Genomic DNA, 23,690 nt, shown 5'->3' on the forward strand with positions numbered 1-23,690 from the left:
GTGTGTCTGTCCCTGTCTCCCCATCTCCCCCTCTCTCCCCGTCTCCCCCTCTCTCTCCCCATCCCTCTCCCCCTCTCTCTCCCCGTCCCTCTCTCTCCCTCCCCATCCCTCTCTCTCTCCCCTCCCCTGTCCCTCTCTCTCTCCCTCCCTGTCTCTCTCTCCCTCTCTCCTCCCTCCCCCCCTCCCCGTCTCTCTCTCTCCCTCCCTCCCCGTCTCTCTCTCCCTCCCTCCCTCCCCGTCTCTCTCTCCCTCCCTCCCTCCCCATCTCTCTCTCTCTCCCTCCCTCTCCGTCTCTCTCTCTCTCTCTCCCTCCCTCCCCGTCTCTCTCCCTCCCCGTCTCTCTCTCTCTCCCTCCCCTCTCTCACTCCCTGTCTCTCTCTCCCTCCCTCCTCCCCGTCTCTCTCTCTCCCTCCCCCTCTCTCCCTCCCCCCTCTCTCTCTCCCTCCCTGTCTCTCTCTCTCCCTCCCGTCTCTCTCTCTCTCCCTCCCTCCCTCCTCCCTCCCCGTCTCTCTCTCTCTCTTCCTCCCTCCCCGTCTCTCTCCCTCCTCCCTCTCTCCCTCCCTCTCTCTCCCTCCCCGTCTCTCTCTCTCTCTACCTCCCCGTCTTTCTCCCTCCCCGTCTCTCTCTCTCATCTTTAGTGCCGTATACCTACACCGAAGTAACCTACCCTGCTTTCTTCAGATGTGACTCAAGTTTCACCCGGGAGACATCGGAAGAGATGTAGGGAACACCTCCCCTCCAGTATAGTACCATTGAGGGACAGCGGATCAGGTAAGATCCCAGGCGGGATTGCTGCTTTAGAAATTGTGAAGAGGGGCATCCTGACACTGGTTAATGGGTACAGAATCATTCACATCTGGTTTTTTTTTTTGTTCGATTAGTGAGGTACACACACGCACGTAACAAGGACTAATGGTAGTAAAGATAAGTGTACTACAATAAAAAAAAAATGTCCCGGTTTTTCATTTCAAATCTGGTCACCCTACCCCTAAGGGAGGGCCACAAAAGCTGCCAAAGCCTTGACAGTTTGCTGGGTCAGTCCAGACTCACTCAGGTGGGTAAGACAACTTACTAAATACAGGATATGCTGCATATTAAATAGATTCAGTAGGCACCACCCCTATGTCACTGTTAGTGGACACACAGCCTGATGTCACTTCCTTCACTATATATTACACAGCACAGGAGTGTGAGGGCAAACCCCATGTTTACTCCTGGCAAACATGCCCTTAACAGGGATTATTGCACAGGAGGAGAAAGGCATGTAACCCAAAAACTACACAGGGCTATAGCACCTATCCAGAGTTTACTCCTTTTTTGGATCTAGAAATTAAATTCAGCAGATATGTTTAGCTAATTTTCTGTTTGACAGTACTTCTCAATAAAGCTAAATCTAGATGTATTGGTGAATTCTGCACACTAGGTGGCAGACTTTGACTCCACATATAATGGAATAAGATAGTTAAAAATGGGGATACAGTCTACAGTTCAGGAAAACAATGTATTGAAAACAGAGGGCAGATGTATACAGTAGTCCCCCGCCCCCCAAGGGAGATAGAGGGTTGGATATGGTGTTCATGGTGCTCACCTGCAGGTATCCAGGGGCCTGGGCCTCCACAGGGTAGGAGCTTGGAGGGTAGATATTCTCTTTCACAGGATAGGGTGCAGCGCCTCCACCTGCAAGGGCTCTGTCAGAGGCAGGGATGACCACTTGCAGGAATGTGTAGATCAGGAACTTATCACAGACTGCCAGGAACTTTGCAAACTTGTTGATGTTTATTTATTGTCAGCAGGATCAGCTTGAACAAACAGCAACAATTAGGACAGGTTTTAGCTCCCTGTAGGTCATCAGAACGAGCACCTCACACTACCCCTTACACGTGCAGACTGGCTTCACCCCCTCCCAACTTAGGGTAGCTGCTCTTGGTCTCCTAGCTCCATGACCCCACAGTTAGGAATCTCCCTCCTCTATGTTCTGTGCAAGGAGAAAGGCTTCCCCTTTATTCTCCTGCCTGATGATATGGCTTGATGCTCTGCTTGCCTTCGCTGGGGTCTATATTCAGGCACAACTGGGCCCCACTTAACCCAGCTCACCTTCTCAGGCCTCTCTTCACTCAGGACCCCAGGACACACCTAATTCTAAAGGGCGGTCCCCCCAATTTATATACCCTTGGGGTGTGAACCTTTCCTTCCCAAGTCTCTGGGCAAAACAAAGTGTTGCACAGCATCACCTCACTGGTCACATGAGCTACTAGAATCTTCCAGGTGACACTACGCTGTATTAGGTAGCATGCTCAAGTGAAGACTAAGGATTGTCCACAAGGTCAGAATCGAGTAAGTACACTACTGTATAGCGACCACTATTGCTCCTCTCGTGCTTTTCTTACAGAATATAGTGCACAGTTTGCCTTGGTATCCTTTTCAAATTCATAATTCTGTCTTTTCACAGTGAAGCAATTCAGTTGGTGGAGGAGATCAAGGTGAATAACGATCTGCTGCAGAGGCTGGGAATATTCCGCATCACAAACATGATATTTCATTGTCTGAGTCCTGCATTAGACTAATAAAATGCAATTTGGGCTGGACCTCCATCTCTCCTTTCTTCCCCACTTCTCAGTTCACATGAACTCCTTTCTTACCTGAGTCCTCTGTCGCCACACAGCTATACACCCTGCACTAAAACACACCCCTGCAAATCATCCTCACACATTCTCTTTCTTTCCATGCTTCTCCTCCTTGCTTCTGGGGATATCTCTCCCAATCTTGGTCCCTGCCTTATTTCTACTTGCTCTCGTCCTCGCCTCCCACATGCAACTTCTACTCTTCTGGTGTTAACCCCTCCTACCTCATACCCATCCCCTGCCACCCTCCCTCCTCTCTCCCTTTCTCCTGTGCCCATTGGAATGCTCACTCCCTCTCTAACAAGTTCCTCTCTGTACATGACTTCTTTCTCTCTCACTCCCTGCTTCTCTTTGCTATAACTGAGACCTGGCTCACTCAGTCTGACTCTGCTCTGGAAGCTGCCCTCTCCAATGGTGGCCTTTCCTTCTCCCACACTCCGCGCCTGATGGCAGGGGTGGAGGCGTGGGGCTCCTGCTCTCCTCTCTCTGCCGTTACCGAACTCTTCCTATTCCCCCTCTCTTGCTTTTCCCTCCTTTGAGGTTCACACAGTCCAGATCTTCTCTCCTCTCCCTGTCCACGTGGCGGTCATCTATCGCCCGCCTACCTCTACTCATCCCCCCTCTGCCTTTCTCTCTCACTTTGAATCCTGGCTCTCTTTCTTTCTCTCCTCAGACTCCCCTGTTCTTCTCCTTGGGGACTTCAATTGCCACATTGATGACCCCTCACTCCCTTGGGCTTCCCGCTTTCTTTCTCTAACCTCTTCTTTTGGCCTTCAACAGTGGACTGCAGCCAGCACCCACAAGGATGGCCACTACTTAGACTGGTTTTCACTAAAAACTTCTCTCTCTCCGATTTCTCCATTTCCCCTTTTCCTCTCTCTGACCTTCACCTCATCTCATCTCGCTTCTCCCCTTCTCCACCTCCGTCTACCCTCCAGTTTTGCAGAAACCTGCGCTCTATTCACTTACCTGACTTTGAGTCCACTTTACGCACCTCCCTCTCCTCTCTCAGCTCTGCTACAGACCCTGACAACCTGGTCAGAAACTACAACTCTGTCTTGTCCTCCTCTCTTGATCTACATGCCCCGCTTTCCTCTCTGCCGCACTCGCCCTTCTAACCCTAGACCCTGGTTAAATTCCCACACGCGCATGCTGCGTTCCTCCACTCGTTCCTCTGAACGCCTCTGGAGGAAATCTCATACTCTCGCAGACTTCCTTCACTACAAATTTATGCTATCCTGTTTCAACTCTGCCCTCTCGCAAGCTAAACAAGCCTACTTTTCTTCACTAATCAACATGCACAAGTCTAACCCACGCCGACTGTTCTCTGTCTTTGATACTCTACTCAAACCACCCTCATCGGCCTCTCCTTCCTCCATCTCCGCTCAGGACTTTGCTGACTATTTTAAGGAAAAGGTGGAATCCATACGTCAGAACATCCCCTCTTTCTTCCTCCCATCCTACACCTCTTCCTAACTCTCCTCCTGCCTTCCTTGACTCTTTTTCCACTGTCTCAGAGGAGGATGTGTCGCTGTTGATCGCCTCTTCTCCCTCTACCACTTGCCCTCTTGACCCCATTCCCTCCTATCTCCTAAAACCTCTTGCTCCTACTATAATCCCTACGCTCAGACACATTTTTAACTCCTCCCTCTGCTCTGGAACCTTTCCATCCTCCTTCAAACATGCAACAGTCATACCATTACTCAAAAACAGCAAGCTTGACCCTACCTGTCTTTCTAACTATCGACCTGTCTCCCTCCTGCCTTTTTCCTCTAAACTCCTTGAACGTCTTGTATTCTCTCGCTTGCTCCATTTTCTCAACACCTATTCTCGCCTAGACCCTCTACAATCTGACTTCCGCACTGCTCACTCCACGGAAACAGCCCTCACTAAAATAACTGACGACCTCCATGCTGCCAAAGACAGAGGTCATTACACTCTGCTCATATTACTCGACCTCTCTGCAGCATTTGACACCGTGGACCATCTTCTTCTCCTTCACATTCTCCATACTCATGGCATTCGGAACAAAGCTCTATCCTGGATCTCATCCCACCTCTCCCATCGTACTTTCAGTGTCTCTTCTGCTAACACCTCCTCCTCCTCTATTGATCTCTCTGTGGGGGTACCCCAGGGCTCTGTCCTGGGACCTCTTCTCTTTTCTCTGTATACACTCTCTCTAGGTGACCTAATAACATCTTTTGGGTTTAATTATCACCTCTATGCTGACGACACACAAATATATTTCTCAACACCCGACCTTACAGCTGCTGTACAAACCAAAGTTTCTGAATGTCTCTCTGCTATATCATCCTGGATGGCCCTCCGCTGCCTTAAACTCAACATGGCTAAAACAGAGATCCTCATACTTCCTCCCAAACCTGGCCCTACTACCTCCTTCCACATTACTGTTGGAACTACGATCATTCACCCAGTAGCCCAAGCACGCTGCCTTGGGGTCACACTCGACTCCTCTCTCACATTCGCCCCTCACATTCAAAACATTTCTAAAAACTGTCGCTTTTTCCTCCGCAATATAACTAAGATACGCCCTTTCCTCTGTTGCTCGACTGCTAAAACTCTGACTCAGGCCCTCATTCTCTCCCGTCTTGATTACTGTAACCTCCTGCTGTCCAGCCTTCCTGCCTCTCAAATGTCTCCCCTACAATCTATCCTAAACGCTGCTGCCAGAATCACTCTACTCTTTCCGAGATCTGTCTCAGCATCTCCCCTCATGAAATCCCTCTCCTGGCTTCCGATCAAATCCCACATCTCACACTCCATTCTTCTCCTCACTTTTAAAGCTTTACACTCTTCTGCCCCTCCTTACATCTCAGCCCTAATTTTTCATTATGCGCCATCCAGACTCTTGCGTTCTTCTCAAGGATATCTTCTTTCTACCCCCTTTGTATCTAAAGCCCTCTCCCACCTTAAACCTTTTTCACTGACTGCCCCACACCTCTGGAATGCCCTTCCCCTCAGTACCCGACTAGCACCCTCTCTATCCACCTTTAAGACCCACCTCAAGACACACTTGTTTTAAGAAGCATATGAATAGCACTGTGGCTATTCTGAACACATGATACATAAAGCTTGGCCCCCTGCAGACGCACTTACCAGAACTCCCTCCTACTGTCTCTGTACTTTCTCCCTACCTACCAATTAGACTGTAAGCTCCTCGGAGCAGGGACTCCTCTTCCTTAATGTCTAAAGCACTTATTCCCATGATCTGTTATTTATATTATCTGTTATTTATTTGATTACCACATGTATTACTGCTGCGAAGCGCTATGTACATTAATGGCGCTATATAAATAAAGACATACGATACAATACCTATCGACGTGTGAGGTACAGTGCTGTACAGTTTGTTTCTGCACATGCCAAGTGAAATGCATGAACGTTGTACTATATTCCCGTTCTAACCACTTTTTTAAAATTATTATTATTGCAGTGTATCTCATGATAAGGGATGTTAACAAGATTAAAATGGTTGACCAAGCACGTGCATAGATTGAGAGTGGAGAAAAGTTTGAGGACGTCATATTTTCTGATTAAATACCTGTAGCTCTGGAACGATTTTCCACTATGGCATTTAGGAAAAAAATATTTTTCCTTTCAAACTTGACCTAAGAACCCACTCAAGGTTCATATGTTGGGGACAATATCTAGACTTGGCCCATTATCCAGGACCTTTGAGAGTAAGTCCACTTCATTTTCAGTGTTGTGAAAAGTAACTGGATCTTTACATCACTCTGTGCCTTTTCCCATCTAAGGAATCTCCAGGTATCATGGATAAAGCCTACTTCCAGGAGGTCATTATTGCTCAGACGGCAGCATCTTACATTTCAGAATACTTCCCATCTGGCCACCGGTTCTAACGATATGACCCAAAACACACTGCAGCATTCAAGGACAGTATAAGTTACGGTATTGTGCAGTAGTATAGCATTTACTGTATAAAACAGAATTGTTCTGTATGGGCTGTTGTGTTTGTTTTATTCTTGGCATTAACCGTTCTGTATTTGTCTCTATATTTATACTGTAGATCCCCTGATTTGAGCCCCGTCGAATTGATCTGGCATGAATTAAAGTATCATCTGTGCAAATATGTGAAGCTTGCTAACAAAGATGAACTAGTGAAGGAAATGAAAATTACTGGAAGTAATGTCTAAGTGTAGAAACATGCAACAACTACATCAAACATATAAAAATTACCGGTGGTTATTGAAAGAAAAGGGGGAGGCAATAGTGATGCAATAGTAATAATTCATTGTATAGGAAATTATTAGTATCAGTGTGAGTGTCAATTGAAGGAATACTGCATGGTGTAAATGGGTGAGTACTCTAAGTTTTATTCAGACGTGTTAATAATCATGGCTAGAAAGCATATGCAGAGGAATGCACAAAGCACATGCAGAGGAATGATGGAATTACCTTTTGTTACACGATTATTACACAGGTAGAACAGGGGTTCGCAAACTGGAGGGCATGAGATTTTTCTGGAGGGGCACGAGCGGTTGCAGAGGCCCCACGCTCTTCCCCAAGGCATTAAAATTAAAAGCTGGGGGATCATGTGAGGCCTCTGGAACCTCAACTTACCGTGATTCAGCCGGCGCCTGGAAGCGTCTCCATGGAAACGCGGGTCATGCCGTCACACAAGCGTTGCCATGGCAACACAGCGTCAAATGATGCTGTGGGTCACGCGACGTGATGTCACATGACCCTGAGCGTCATTTGACGCCACACTAAGTGAAGGGGGTGGGGGGTGCGAGCACTGGGGACACAAGGCAGGGGGGGTGCATGTACAAAAGTTTGCGTACCCCTGATGTAGATGATAATTCACACACAGCTCAGGCAGGAACCCTCGGGGGAGGACCAGGGGTGTTCTCATGCTTCTCACAGCTGCATTATCTGGCAAGTGAAAACGATAGGAGTTGTGTGGTTCAAGAAAAGTCAATGCAAAATGGAGATACTGTATATGCTGCACACCAATATAAAATAGAAAAAATGATAGTAACCGGTGCTCCTGATCCCAGGGAAAACCTGTCAATAATCCAAATTCTGATACAATGAAAAGAAAATCAAGACACTACGAATTTTCTTCAAATGCATGAATTTATTGAGCCATTAAAAACGAAGTTTCAAATGCTATATCGGCCTTTCTCAAGTGAAGTGGCATGCTACAGCCACGGCTCAGTGCTCTGAAGCACAATAGAATTGGTGGAAGGGGGTGTAGTGTTGGACAAAGTTTCCTGACAGGGGGAAAGGGGGCCCACTGAGAGACGGACATTGCTGTTTTTTTCTTATTATTTATGCTGAGGCCATGGTGCCTTCGTCCGCGCGGAGGAGTGCGGAGGCTGTGAAGTGACCCTTCATGAAGCGGGCGCTTACCTGGCCATGGTGGACGGGCCGTGGGTGCGTCACCAAGCTGGTTCGCTCTCATTGGGCGAACCGCTCCCGTGACTGGCCAGTCACGCCAAGAAATCAGTTTGAACTAATTTCTTGCGCAATGCGCGCCCCCTCCCGCTTCCGCACGCACCCGCATGCCGCATGGACGCGATCACTGCCTTAAGGCAGTCTGATCGTTCAGCGCACAGTCTGCGGCACCATGGCCCCAGCCTAAGGTGTTTTTGGTGCCTACTAATAGTGATATGACATACATGCGCACTCAACTATTGAACAAGCCCTGACACGCATACTTGAGTTGTAAACAGATACATTTTAACAGTATAGATGGAGATAGCATCAGTGCCATCAGCATTGGCGAGCAAAGCAGCAGAAATGGCAGGAGCATTGAAGGTGAATATGCAGCACTGCGTAAGCATCCACCACCTCACCTACCTGAGTGCAAGCAGGAGGGTGTATAAGTCATGTGCAGGGGTTTTCCCTGGCTTCTCTGTGGAAGGTAAGTATCCTTTGCTATTTTTTTTATTACGGGTACATTGTGTGCACCTGTAATAGAAATTCAACATTGTAAGAATAGTTTTTTGTTTAGAATGGCGCAGGTGTATACTGCAATTTTAACCTTGTGGACGACGAGAGGCACCCGGACAAAGATGGGAGCTTAAGTTCTTTTATTTATTTACTGGAGCGCCTGGGTGGACTGCGGTATCACTCCTGCAACAGCCTGTGATCGGTAGAGGTAGGCTGAGTAAAACTTTTGTTAAAAACAATACTTATAATATTACTTATAATATTTGATGGTGAAGGTGACAGATTTCTTTCTGTATTATAATGTATAGACAGCAACACAGGATTGGTTTGTTGTGCGTTGAATCAGTCATACAGAAAGAATCAGGTAGTGTATTTGTTTATAAAATGTTTTACCAGGAAGTAATACATTGAGAGTTACTTCTTGTTTTCAAGTATGTCCTGGACATAGTTAATATGACAAATAATACATGGATAAAAATACAGTTACATAAATGAACAGGGTAAACATTATAAACAATACATTGCATGCAAAGTTAGAGAAGATGTATATTATAGGCTTATGTTACAGTTACAGACCAGATTAAAATGTGAGACAGCCTTAGTTTTGAAAGAACTGGTGGTGGATGTGAGAGTCTCCGGTAGATTGTTCCAGTTTTGGGGTGCACGGTAAGAGAAGGAGGAGCAGCCGGATACTTTGTTGAGCCTTGGGACCATGAACAGACTTTTGGAGTCCGATCTCAGGTGATAAGTGCTGCATGTGGTAGAGGTGAGGAGCTTGTTCAGATAGATGGGTAGCTTGCCCAGAAAGTATTTGAAGGCAAGACAGGAAAGGTGAACTTTGCGCCTTGTCTCGACTACTACTACCACTAGTACACAAACTACTTTACAACCGCACTGTATAAAGTTTAACAAAACAGCCAGAACATCTTTAAATGACTTTTCTTACTTATTGCATGGTAACACAGTGGTGTATTATTTTTCTCCAGGGGTGATAGCTGTAAGTGACAGCAATTGTGAAATCATACAAAACAGCAAAGAAGAAACTGGCTAGAAACTGGCTGCCGTTGATTTGCAATTCGGAGTGGGGGTTTCTGTGTGATTTTATTGTTATGGGGTTAGTGGGGAGGTGGCAGTTAAGGGAGTGTTGAGGGAACAGTGGCCAAGGGGGTAGGTAGTGTACTTGTATGTTTATATCAACACCTTTGTGATCAACGTCATGGAAACACATAACTAATTAACCAGTGTGCTACTAAGGGGTTAATGTTTACTCATGTATTTTCAATAATATTTTTTCAGGTTGGTTTAGCTTATCTTGTGTATGTATATTATGGCCAGTATATTGGCCATTATACAAATAGAAAAGGTAGGGCTAACATCAGCCTGGTGTAGGTGATACATTATTGCCGTCTTTCTGGCGTTCATTCCGTGCAGATAAATAGGGGAACTTGATTAGCCATTTTTTTTTAAATGCGATATTTGGCCTCTTTATTTTAAATATCACATCCAGTATTTTTAACGGACCCGATAAAAAGTGCTTCCTTTTTATGCGGTGCAACATTGATCTATTGCACAAGATAAATAAGGCCCTTTTTAGGTTACTGCTGCTTGATGTATCCGGGCCGTGGTCTGAAAATGAAATCCTGTGGAAACTTTAACTTCACAGTCAGAGCAAGGCAGTTTATCTTTTGTGGGTTTACTATCTGGTTGCTACACTGCACACAATATTCAACATTTTAATGGCTATATCGTGACAGGTACCAACTGTTTTTTCCTGAAATAACTAGTCAGTAAATTCCATAATCCATTCCAATAAACAAATAATGTCTGGAGAATAATAATACAATTTGTTTGTGGTTCTGCTCTTTGTAGTATTCCTTCACATACATACAGATGTAATGCTATCAACTACTTTAGGTAGTAAAGCCACACACATCTCCATTCATCTGCTGCCATTCCTGTTTAAATGGTCTTAGATTAGAATTACAATACTTCCATTTGTTTGAATTAAAAAAGTGGGAGCAAGTTCGACTGCAAAAAAATTCATATATCTATGTAAATAATGTGGCCCATTTGGGAGACAATTAACATGGTGGGGTTCCTGGAATCATTTCTCCAGGGTAATTCCCAGTGGAATATTTCATATTTCAAGCCAAATGCCAAAAAAGGAACACACACAAAGGCATTTCACTAAGTATGTTCGAGAAGTGCCACACCATTAACATACCACTTAGTTGTCTCTGCAGTAATACACTGCGTTCCTCATTATTGATCAGTAGTTTTCTGAGATGTTCAGTTAATCCATTTAGTAGCCTTAAGTGCAACAGGTACACAGAACAGAGAGGTTTTTTTTAACGTACTCACACAGTTCATATCTCATGCTAAAGAACATATAGCATCTAATGTGGTGAAAATGCTCAAAGAGAAAACTGGAATGTATTTCATATCAGACTGAGAATCATTCACATATTTGTAAATAAACTGGGGATTTCAGTGGTAAGGAAAGTCTCAAAGGTGTACATTAGAAGTAAGTTGGGCAGGCCACCATTAATATTACAAAAATATGTGATATAAAAATATATCTTAAAATGGTTAAAAGAGTAAACAAATGCAGGTTTCCTCTTGTCTGAGCAGGCAAAGTGCAAATGGTCCACCTGATTACACTGGAAAGACCAGCTGGTATGCTGACTGACGTAAATGAAGTCCCAGTACGCTTGACAGGAGAATTTGGGGGGTTCCTCTTGCCCGCCCACCTTTTTATCCTTGGGCTCCCAGGAGAAAAGTTCCTTTTCAATCCAGCACCCAGTCTTTCACTTCTGACGGGCATAGATGTAAAATTGCTACTTGAGCATGAGAGTTTGTAATCTCCACTCCCCTATCTACTGCTGGCATGTGGTTGACAGGCTTCCCACAAGCTGAGCAAAACAGTCAGTAGCAGTTGGTAGCACCCAGCTTTAGGGCCATTCATTTTTGCCAGTAGACCTCACAGGTGAAATTACAACACCACAGAAATCCTGATCTAGGTGGACTAGAAAATCAGCAAAAACTTCCAGGGCCTCGCCTTTCAGACTAGGGTTTAGATACTTTGCCCACTGATTATGGAGAACTTTGTACTATAGTTCCTGCAGGTCTTTTCAGACCCACGCAGAAAGGTGTCCATGTCCCTACCTTGTTCAGGGTAGGAACATTCTCTGAATGGCTGGAATTTCTACTGGAAAAGAGTACACTGTCATGTGCTCCGGAGATGGCTGACGTTGCAAACATAGTAAGATATCAAATTGGTATTGGGATAAAGGTATACGGTCATTGAACCCCGAACACCTTCCCAGGTCTTATGAGGAGTATGATCTTACCTCTTTTTGAAGAAACCGGGGTCATGGGTGTTTGGAACCTGTCTGCTCGACAGGGGTAAACGCTGTAGGAATGCAGTGCATCACTCTTGCGCTTCCCTAGGTGCTTGCTTCTGTGAATGAAGACAATGTAGAAAGTGGAAGGGGGAATCTGGAACAACAGCACACCGTTTATCCAGAACCGGAAATAGCACAGGAACCCAGTGTTGATGAAAAAGTATAATGTTCTTTATTCACACATGTACAAAATAGCAGGTGTTGTATTTAGAGAAAATATTTTAGAGCCCACTCTATATTTAACCTCTTCGGAGTAAGAGAGTTTAGTGTAAAGATCCAAAATGCCTCTCTTCGATATAACAAATTGGCCCTATTACCTCCACAGGGTGGTGAACAAACATGGTCTAATGCCACACATTTTAGTGGCTTCAAAGTACCAAAAAGACAATTGGAAATATGTTTTGATACTGGATGTGTCTGGACTTCTCTTTTTATAAGTCTCAAATGCTCCATAATACACATTTTTTAAGGGGTAGTACAGGAGTCGGCAACCTCCGTCTCTTTCTGCTCTTATTGTACTTGCGGCTCTCTGCAGGTTTCCGTCACCCAGCTGCTGCCTCTCTCCCTCACTATTCTGCCGGCAAAGCTAACCTGGCATGATCCGCAGAGGTGGCCTGCTGGAAGGTGTCCTCGGAGGTGCGTGTCTAGGCAGCTTGCTGTAGACTGGTAGATGGGAGGTTCCCCTGACAGGCACCTCCATGGGCACCTTTCGGCAGGCAGCTCAGCAGGGCCCTCCACAAGCCATTAACAGGCCCCCTCACTCCTCCAGGGCCACCGGTAGGCAGCAGGCATACTCAGATCCTCTCCTCTCTTCCAATATCCCTGTCCCCTCTTTCTCACTCTTGTCTCTTCCCATCTCTCCTCTTTCGTCCCATCTATCTCCTTCCCCCCTCTCTCTCCTTCCCCCTCTCTTTTTCCTTTCCCCCTCTCTCCTTCCCCCCTCTCTCTCTCCTTCCCCCTCTCTCTCCTTGCCCCCTCCCTCTCTCCCTCCCCTCTCTCTCTCCTCCCCCCCTCTCCTTCCCCCCTCTCTCTCTCCTCCCTCTCTCTCATTCCCCTCTCTCTCCTCTCCCTTTCTCTCCTCCCCCTCTCTCTCTCCTTCCCCCCCTCTCTCCTCCCTCTCTCTCCTTCCCCTCTCTCTTCTCCCCCTCTCTCTCCTCCCCCTCTCTCTACTACCCACTTTCTCTCTCCTCCCCCTCTCTCTCTCCTCACCCTCTCTCCTCCCACCCTCTCGCTCCTCCCACCCTCTCTCCTTCCCCTATCTCTCTCCCCCTCCCTGTATCTCTGCCCTCCCCCCTCTCCTCTCTCTCCTCACTCTCTCCCCCCTCTCTCCCTCCTCCCCACCACCTCCCAAACCCCTCTCCCCCTCCTATACACACCCTCTCTCCCTCCTCTCGCCTTTCCTCTCTCCCCCTCTACCCTCCCCCTATCCCCCCCTCCTTCTCACCCCTCCTTCTCCCCCTCTTGAGGGGGAGATCTGATGAGGAGATCTGATGAGGAGGGGGAGATCTGATGATGATGATGGGGGAGAGATCTGATGATGATGAGGGGGAGAGATGATAAGGAGGGGAGAGGTGATGATGGGGAGGGGGAGAGGGAGATATAACGAGAGATAATTAGGGGGACAGATGAGGAGGGAGGGAGATGATGATTATGAAGGGCAGGGGGATAGATTATGAGGAAGGGGAGAGGAGATGATGAGGAAGAAGGGGAGAGATGATGAGGAGGAGGGGGAGAGATTATGAGGATGGGGAGAGAAGAGGGGGAGAGATGAGGAGGAGGGGGAGAGATTATGAGGATGGGGAGAGAAGAGGGGGAGAGATAATGATGATGATTATGAGGGGGAGACCTGATGATAGTGATAATGATAATGAGGGGGAGAGCTGATGATGGTGATGATGATGAGGAGGCGGAGAGATGATGAGGAGGGGAGAGATGAGGAGCTATGATGAGGGGGAGAGATGATGAGGGTGAGAGATGATGAGGAGGAGGGGAGAGATGATGAGGGGGGATGATGAAAGAAAGGATCAGGGAGAGGATAGGAGGGAGAAAAAATTGCAGTCAGTATTAATATTAATGGAGCCTTGTCTGACTACGCCCCCAATCTATCAATCCAATATGAAACTCTTGTCATGACCTGAGACATCCTGTGTTATGAAAATTGCATTCTAAAGGTGGAAATGTAACTTATGGCTGTGTCCCATCATAAGTGTAACATCAAAAGTGTGTGGCAGAGTTAATTTTGGAGCTGAAATTGGAGGTGAAGATTGGAGGAAGATCGAGACTCTGCACATCAACTTTGCAACTGTGAGAACTTTACTTTCGATATGCTGTGATTCTTTGTACTCTTTCTATCCACCAGTACCTGGGAAGTCTCTCCTCATGCATCTCACTATGCCCCCCTATTGCTTTTTTTGTTTACTGTTTCCTCACTCCTTTGCAAATGTCTCTGTTCTCTCCAACTTCCCCACTCTCCACTGCACCATTATTTATACACCTTTCTTCCATCAACTTATTTACCCCTCAATAAAAAACACCCACACAAATCCTCTATTCACATTCTCTATCTACTCCTTCCTGCTGCTGGGGATCTCCCCTAATCCTGAACCCAGACATACACACCTGATTTCACCCATGCCTCCCTGCCATCTATTCCCCTGTAAATTGTGTTAACCCTCTCATTTGAATACTGACTAACTTTAAAACTCACCCCACAAAGCATCCCAATAGCCTGCACTCATGGCTATTCACCCACATTCAGTCACTCCTACCACCCACTGTGGCCAAGCACTGCCATCTACAGCACTTATTCCCTTACCTGCTGTCTCTGTAAATTCCCCATCAAACCTCTTAGATTGTAAGCTCTTCGGGGCAGGGATTTCCTTTCCTATTGTCTGATTTTGCTGCACTTATTGTAGTATTATAATTCCCTGTGCTGTATTCTTTGTGAAGCACTGAGTACACACGCGCTATATAAATAAAGACATACAATACAATAAACAGAGCTTGAATCCCTTTCACTTAAATTGCCATCAACAGGTGTTAATTGCTAGCAAGGGGCTAACTAGGGAGGATCTAGAATGTTAGAGTAACTACTGTAGAAGAAATGCACATAGAGTGATGACCAAATCTAATGTCATTTTCTACTATATTTTCATTCACCCACATCCCCTGGGTTCTTCCAACCTTGAGGCAAAAGCTGTTTATGTAAATAAATTAACAACGAGACAGAAGTAAAGTCAATTATATTTTATTTCAACCAAAAATACAAAATAAACGCAATGTATTTACAGTATATTTAACTTTTAACAGTCTTCTGAAGAGTAGAGGCTGAGCAATGTGAACGTATTAAAGTTCATAGCTGTACAAAACAGGCGAGGAGTTAATCTCAAAGTTTTATCTATGTTTTGCAATGGTATAAAAATGAATCCAGAATGCAACGTTTTGTACACTGAAATTAGGGTAATGTTTTAGGGATTTTTCTAGTGGTCTTTTTTGCACCAGGGCAAAACTGCAGAAATACTTTGATATGAACCCATAGCATGCCTGCCATCTTTATAGTGTTGGTGGTACCTGAAACTAATTCTGCAATGCGTTGCAGACACCTCCAAAAAGGTATATCAAAGGTATATCAAGGTAAAAGTGGCACAATTAGGGGGCAAAAAAATCAAATCTATCAAAGAAAAAAAAATACAATTGAAATCAATATGATTTTTTCTTTGATATATCTGGAGCAATGTTTTTGTCCCAGAATTGCCCTAATTTTGTCTTGATACATATGCCCCCAACACTTTAGGGCAGGGGTAGGCAACTCCAGTCCTTTAGCGCAGGTGGCTCAATCAAAATGGCTGCCACTGATTGAGCCACCTGAGCTGAAACAGGGATATCCTTAAAGGAGCAATCCATGCAGTATCCTACATGTGCCATTTTGAAAAGAAATCAGTTCTGTAGAATTAGATAATACTTACTACTTTTTTAAAATTCAACGCTTAATTACATTTTTAATGTTTTAATATACTGAGCATCCTAGGATTTCTATAGCAGGCTTTAGCCCACCTCCCCAGCAGTGCAAGATATTTGCAACACTTTTCTGTTTATAATCATTTGTTACCAATGTTCCTAGCAGTTTGAGCTGCAAACGGTAACAATAGATAATGTTACCAGAGTAATATAAGAATACATTGTAGCTGCTGAGTTACACTGACTGAAGGATTGATTGAAACTGAAAGGCAGCCATTTAATGAACCCCGGGAAGCAGGATCTTTGCCGATCAATCACGGGAGAACCAATACATTTGCAGCTCAGGTAATTTGTTTTCAATAAAGGTAATCAAAGACTGCATATATTACAACAACAAAATATATATATATATAAAATATAGATATATATTTTTTAATGTGCTGCTTAAACTGCCTCTTTAAAACATGGCCTGTTGGTGGCACTTGAGGACTGGCGTTGCCTACTGCTGGTTTAGGGTATAGAAAGTCAAAGCCATAATTTGCCACCAGGGAATTGAAGCAGCAGAGGCTTTTGGCAGCAAGTTGAATGTACCCAATAACTGAGAATAACATTGCAAAAAGATAACCTCGTAATGTACATGGAATTGTTTTTTTATAAAACCATTGAAACAGACAAAACAACTTGTGTGCTGCCAGACGTGACTGCCACACACTGCTTTGCAATGTGCTGCGGGGGCCCCCTCAGGCAGCAAAGGTTGTTTGTTTGTTTAAAAAAGACAAGCATATTCCACAGCAAAAGAACATGGAAAAACACTCATTGACAATGTCCACTACATGACGCATATAAAAAGTATTTTAAAATCATTGCTAAAAATGACATTGTTTAATACTTTTTGTTAGTGTCGGCACAAGACAAATTAATGTAAATAAAATTAAATAGTATTAATTTATTACTAAATATTCAGGATATAACAGTGCATTAAGGTTTTTATTTATTTTTTAATTTTTTTTTAACACATCATAATACATATCACTTTTTTTTTATTAGTTTAGATTACATATGGCATTATATACAATAACTGTTAAGATAAAAAAATAAAATACATATTAGTGCTATCTGAGTACCCTTTTCTGGATATTAGGAACTTTTGATATATCTTGATATTAAAGTAATATTGCAAGTGAAAGGTGCAATCCCACTTAGCTGTCACCTTCACCGGAGCGGTAGGCAGCTGTTGCAGCTCATTTTCAGGGCCTGCGTTCCATGCACCTGGGAATTGCCGCGGGCTGTTTTCCCCCAAGCAGTACCTGGCTGCGGAGAAACGAGGGGGCCTACATACAGTACTAACGTGATCTTTCAAATAGTTTATTGTGTTAAAATTGTAGTGCTTAAAAGAAGTAAAAACCTTAACAACATTTGCGTGGTATGTATGAAGGTTGTTATGTGACATCACAGTTGTTTGCTGTCTGTAATTATGTTTGAAGCATTGCGTTGTGCCGCATACAGTAGGGCCCCGCTTTTCGGCGGTCCGCTTTATGGCGGTTCCGTTTTCCGGTGATTTCGCTTTGTGGCGGGACCATAGAAAGGAACCCGCCGCATTACCGGGGCCCGCCTGTACCTAATTGATACAATTCAAATGAAAACAGAATTATGTGTAATTTTTTTTAACTGGTATTAGTAAATATCAGTGATTAGTGTATTATATAATAGTCATACTGTAATAGTACATTCTGTTAATGTATATTATGTAACATTTGTGCTGCATTTTTTTGTTGATACAAACAGTAGCACAGAATTAGAAGTATTTTTACAATATAAACAGGCTTTGTAGGATTTACGGCAGGTACAACTTGGAGGACAATTTTGACGCATGTTCGACTCTTTTGGGCGCACAGACACAATGTTTTTAGTACATGCCATTTACATCTGCGCAACATGCGCGTCCCAATTCTTTACGCCAATATATTTGCCGAAAACATTTTTTTTGTAGCTTTAGCCGCACGTTGAGAATAAAGGTCAGTACACAGGCTCATGCAAGCGCAATATCATTTGTGATTTTCGGGCGTCAATTTAAATCCATAAATTCCATTTGTAATGCTTAATACATAGGCCCCTAAAACGAGCTACATTCGTACCTGAGTGCAAAAAAGATGCTGCAGCAGCAATGCCAGACTTTCAGTGACCAGGCCTAGGTAATGTTAAAGTGTGAGTTCAGGATGAAAAATGAATAATAAGCCATATCTAGAGAACTTAGAAGCTTCTTATTGGGACTGTGCCTTTACATTTTGTTTCCAGTTTCCTTGCCTCTGTGGGATCTTGGCAATCAGAATGTTTTTTTTTGGTTTTCTATTGAAACTGATCTTTAAAACTATGGAGGAAGGGCTTGATTCTTAGGTTGCCTTGGTCTTTACAGCTCTGCAGCCCTCTGAGGCCTTTATTTACTAAAGGGTCCTAGGCTTTAGCATGAAAAAATGAAAAGGAGTTAAGACGTGCTAAAGCTTCGCACTCATTAGTAGATATGGGCGTTGGGGTTTTTTTTATACAGGATGGAACACAAGAAATAAAAACTAAAAAAAAAACACACATGCTGCATTTTATCATTTTTAAAAACTCATAACATGGAAACGGAAAAGAAGGATATCATGCAACAGGACTTTAAGATTAAGAATACATTGCCATCCTTTTATTTTAGCTATGAGATTTATGTATCAAAGCTCCGTCCAGCGGCAAAATTGTGGGAGAGGGAGATTCTTTCTTGTCATGAGTATGATGCTTATTTTTGCCTAATTTGTTTATCGCTAGGAAACTTTGATGCATAACACCCATTAAATATGAAAGTACAAACCAATAACTTTTGTTGCGATTCTTCTTCCAATGTAATAAACAAGTCCTGGTCAGACCAGTTAGTCTGTAGCCATTTTCCTTAAAATGATATATTCCTATATTTTTTCTTATATTTCATGCGCATGCGTACAAGATCCTTGTAAAGAGATATTGGATTATAGATTCATATAAACGGTGAAGTAGATAAGAGAAGAATTCTAATCATGGGAGAAACATAATACGGGACATATGCCAAATACATTATTCTATACCTAGAAATAACATAGGGTTTGCATCAGCATCTTTCATATTAAAGATAATCATATATATATATATATACAGTGTTCGACAATTGTATACATTTACTCGCCCGGAACGGGTGGATTTAACCCCCGGGCGAGTAAATATTGGCACAAGCAGCACACGTGTATTTTTTTAAATTTCCCGCCGCTCGCGCTGCTGTTTTTCCCGCGCTCGCGCTGGAGAAAAAAAAAAAAGCCAGCTCTCTGATCACTGCCTTCGCTCCTCCCCCGCCTCTCAGCAACTTCCCCTCCTCAGCTCTTCCACTCCTCCCCCTTCCGCCAGCCAGCCCCTTCCACGCCTGTCTGCCTCAGGCCCCTGCAGGGCCATCTGTCACCCCCCCTCCCATCGGGCCATCCACCCCCCCCTCCCTCCCATCGGGCCATCCGCCCCCCCCCCTCCCTCCCATCGGGCCATCCGCCCCCCCCCCCTCCCTCCCATCGGGCCATCCGCCCCCCCCTCCCTCCCATCGGGCCATCCGCCCCCCCCCCTCCCTCCCATCGGGCCATCCGCCCCCCCCTCGCATCGGCCATTCACCACCCCCTCCCATTGGGCCATCCACCCCCCCTCACCCCAGTCTCTCCCGGCCTCCGTGCCCCCCCCCCTCACCCCACGCGTGCCTCTCCCTGCTCTAAGCAGGGGAAATCCCCTCACCGGGGCCTCTCCCTGCTCTAAGCAGGGGAAATCCCCTCACCGGAGCCTCTCCCTGCTCTAAGCAGGGGAAATCCCCTAACCGGAGCCTCTCCCTGCTCTAAGCAGGGGAAATTCCCTCACAGGGGCCTCTGCCTGCTCTAAGCAGGGGAAATCCCCTCACAGGGGCCTCTGCCTGCTCTAAGCAGGGGAAATCCCCTCACAGGGGCCTCACCCTGCTCGGTCTAAGCAGGATACTGCGGTGTCGGCGTCCCCCTCTGGAGGGGGCGCGGCCCCTTGCAGAGGCCCTCCTGCCGTGCGGAGGCCCCCGCTGCCATGTGCGACCCCCCTGCCTTGCGGGTGAGTGTTTTTGTGTGTGTGTGAGTGACAGATTGTGTGTGTGTGTGAGTTTGTCTGAGTGAGAGTGGGTGTCTGTGTCTGTGAGTGTGTCACCCTCTCTCCCTCTCCCTGTGTCACCCTCTCCCTGTGTCACCCTCTCCCTGTGTCACCCTCTCCCTCTCCCTGTGTCACCCTCACCCTGTGTCACCCTCTCCCTCTCCCTGTGTCACCCTCTCCCTGTGTCTCCCTCTCCCTCTGTCACCCTCTCTCTCCCTCCCTCTCCCTGTGTCACCCTCTCCCTCTTCCTGTGTCACCCTCTCCCTGTGTCACCCTCTCCCTCTCCCTGTGTCACCCTCTCCCTGTGTCTCCCTCTCCCTCTGTCACCCTCTCTCTCCCTCCCTCACCCTGTGTCACCCTCTCCCTCTCCCTGTGTCACCCTCTCCCTGTGTCACCCTCTCCATGTGTCACCCTCTCCATGTGTCACCCTCTCCATGTGTCACCCTCTCCCTGTGTCACCCTCTCCGTATCACCCTCTCCCTGTGTCACCCTCTCCCTCCCTCCCTGTGTCACCCTCTCCCTGTGTCACCCTCCCTCTCCCTGTGTCACCCTCTCCCTCTCCCTGTGTCACCCTCTCCCTCTCCCTGTGTCACCCTCTCCCTCTCCCTGTGTCACCCTCTCCCTCTCCCTGTGTCACCCTCTCTCTCTCTCCCTGTGTCACCTTCTCCCTGTGTCACCCTCTCCCTGTGTCACCCTCTCCTTGTGTCACCCTCTCCCTGTCTCTGTGTCACCCTCTCCCTCTCCGTGTCACCCTCCCTGTCCCTGTCAACCTCCCTTCCTCTGTCACCCTCCCTCTCCCTGTCACCCTCCCTCTCCCTGTCACCCTCCCTCTCCCTGTGTCACCCTCCCTCTCCCTGTGTCACCCTCCCTCTCCCTGTGTCTCCCTGTGTCACCCTCCCTCTCCCTGTGTCACCCTCCCTCTCCCTGTGTCACCCTCCCTCTCCCTGTGTCACCCTCCCTCTCCCTGTGTCACCCTCCCTCTCCCTGTGTCACCCACCCTCTCCCTCTCCCTGTGTCTCCCTCTCCCTGTGTCACCCTCCCTCTCCCTGTGTCAATCTCTCCCTCCCTCCCTGTGTCTCCCTCTCTCCCTCTCCCTGTGTCACCCTCCCTCTCCCTGTGTCACCCTCCCTCTCCCTGTCACCCTCTCCCTCTCCCTGTGTCACCCTCTCCCTCTCCCTGTGTCACCCTCTCCCTCTCCCTGCGTCACCCTCTCCCTCTCCCTGTGTCACCCTCTCTCCCTGTCCCTGTGTCACCCTCTCCCTGTCCCTGTGTCACCCTCTCCCTGTCCCTGTGTCACCCTGTCCCTGTGTCACCCTCTCCCTGTGTCACCCTCCCTCTCCCTGTCACCCTCCCTCTCCCTGTGTCACCCTCCCTCTCCCTGTGTCACCCTCCCTCTCCCTGTGTCACCCTCCCTCTCCCTGTGTCACCCACCCTCTCCCTCTCCCTGTGTCTCCCTCTCCCTGTGTAAAAAATGCTGTATGGTGCTCAAAAACATAGATCAAAAGCTATTGATAACTCAATATAGCACACAGGCTAACTGTATAAAGAATATTGTTAGAAAGCACTGGTCTACCCTATCCGCAGATCCACTGCTCCAAAAGGTATACTTAGGAGGGCCACGATTTGTCTTCAAGAGAGCTAAGACTATAGCCAACTATGTGACGAGAAGTCTTTTTTCATCAGTGCCAGGTCAGGATCGTAATCTCCCCACAGGTTGCTTCAAGTGTCTTAAATGTGTGTCATGCACACACATGGAGTCATGTAAAGAATTTGTATCTAACAGTACGGGGCAACGATTCCCTATAACATCTTTCATTAACTGCGATACCACATTCACAGTCTACCTCTTGGACTGTGGATGTGGTAAGCAGTACGTAGGACGTACCACCAGAGCACTGAAGGCTAGGATGAGGGAACATATAAGACTTATCAAATTAGGAGACTTGACCCATCCTGTCGCCCAACACTTCACCAACTGCAGATTGGGAAATATAAAAAATCTGAAATACAGGGGTATTGAACATATTCCTAAACCGATTAGGGGAGGAAACAGAACCGTCTCATTAGACAAGAAGGAACTATATTGGATCTTTACCCTAAATACTAAGATACCAAATGGTCTAAATTCAGATTGGGACCTCACTCCATTCTTGCATTAACAGGTTCGGATAGATAATACATAATATTGCTAAATCTATTGTCCACTTGTCAAGGTAATTATGCACTTATTGCTATAAAGAATTCTCTACTATACTATACCTAAACCTATATTACGCATGGGGTGAGGAACAAGAGGATAACGGTGCTTAACATATTATACAGATGTGTTATTCATTTATACACATACGAGTATTTTCAATTTTATGCACTGTTTGGCATTACTTGTTCATCATCCCATGGTCATAAAATATCAACTTATGTTTTGATTAAACCCTTAGGAGTTTCTTCACGGTTTCTTTTAACCATTTCATTACAGGTTTTTTGATCACACCTCTTGATCACATTCTCCCTTTTATGCATAAAATTAAGCAAAATTAAATTCATTAAATGAATGAAGAAATCATTAATCAGATACCCTACTCCGATATCATTACTTCTCAAATATTTGTTTGTGCATTATGGGGGATAGAATGTCATGATCTATTATACAATGTTGTTTTAGTTTTCCCATTTATTCATCATAATATATACACATTATGTATATATATGATTTATTATTTTGGGATTTTAAAAGCGCTTATTTTGTGTCAGATTTATTTATTTTACTATTTTGTATGTTTGTATTTTGTAGGATGTGGAAGGATATTGTTTCTTTCCCCCTACGTCTTATCAGATAGGTTTTAATATGTTATAAAGGCATTGTGTAGCCAGGTCTTCTATGTATGTAGTTTTATTTGGATGCTTTAATAGGTAATTGTAAATTGTCAATAAAGTTTGTCATATCTGTATACACGCAGTGCGCGCTGACGTCACCGTTGCGCGACGCGCATGACGCGCCACTTGTGACGCGGCTAAGCGCCGAGCGGACGGTAGATTTTGGCGGGAAACTAAGTGTATATCAGAGACCAGGTAAGAGAGGATCGATATGCACCTTGATAAAGAGCGTTGCTCGAAACGCGTTGGTGGGGGCCCGTGGGCTCACTGTAAGTTTATGGTTTGATCCATTAAACCTTTTTGGGACACACACTCTCTTGCAGATTGTTTTTTCCACCCTGTATTCAGTTGTGCTCCAACCTTCCTACATTGTTTGTTCCCTCTCCCTGTGTCACCCTCCCTCTCCCTGTGTCAATCTCTCCCTCCCTCCCTGTGTCTCCCTCTCTCCCTCTCCCTGTGTCACCCTCCCTCTCCCTGTGTCACCCTCCCTCTCCCTGTCACCCTCTCCCTCTCCCTGTGTCACCCTCTCCCTCTCCCTGTGTCACCCTCTCCCTCTCCCTGTGTCACCCTCTCCCTCTCCCTGCGTCACCCTCTCCCTCTCCCTGTGTCACCCTCTCTCCCTGTCCCTGTGTCACCCTCTCCCTGTCCCTGTGTCACCCTCTCTCTGTCCCTGTGTCACCCTGTCCCTGTGTCACCCTCTCCCTCTCCCTGTGTCACCCTCCCTCTCCCTGTCACCCTCCCTCTCCCT

General features: G+C 46.0%; 1 protein-coding gene across 6 annotated transcripts in view; it reads right to left on the reverse strand.

The window, feature by feature from the left end:
• Positions 1-15,215: 15,215 nt before the first annotated feature.
• The window catches only part of CDK19 (cyclin dependent kinase 19), a 285,352-nt gene continuing 276,877 nt past the window's right edge, over positions 15,216-23,690 (reverse strand). For 4 of the 6 annotated variants that reach the window (XM_075597622.1, XM_075597621.1, XM_075597620.1 and 1 more), the window contains one exon: positions 15,216-18,107. In XM_075597622.1, the coding sequence (XP_075453737.1) occupies positions 18,095-18,107 (13 nt within the window). In that variant the 3' untranslated portion in view covers positions 15,216-18,094. The remainder of the gene's footprint in view (positions 18,108-23,690) is intronic. The other 2 variants (XM_075597617.1, XM_075597619.1) reach the window with 1 other exon arrangement.

The sequence above is a fragment of the Ascaphus truei genome, chromosome 4, assembly GCF_040206685.1.
Source record: "Ascaphus truei isolate aAscTru1 chromosome 4, aAscTru1.hap1, whole genome shotgun sequence".
In the NCBI taxonomy this organism is placed as follows: domain Eukaryota; kingdom Metazoa; phylum Chordata; class Amphibia; order Anura; family Ascaphidae; genus Ascaphus; species Ascaphus truei.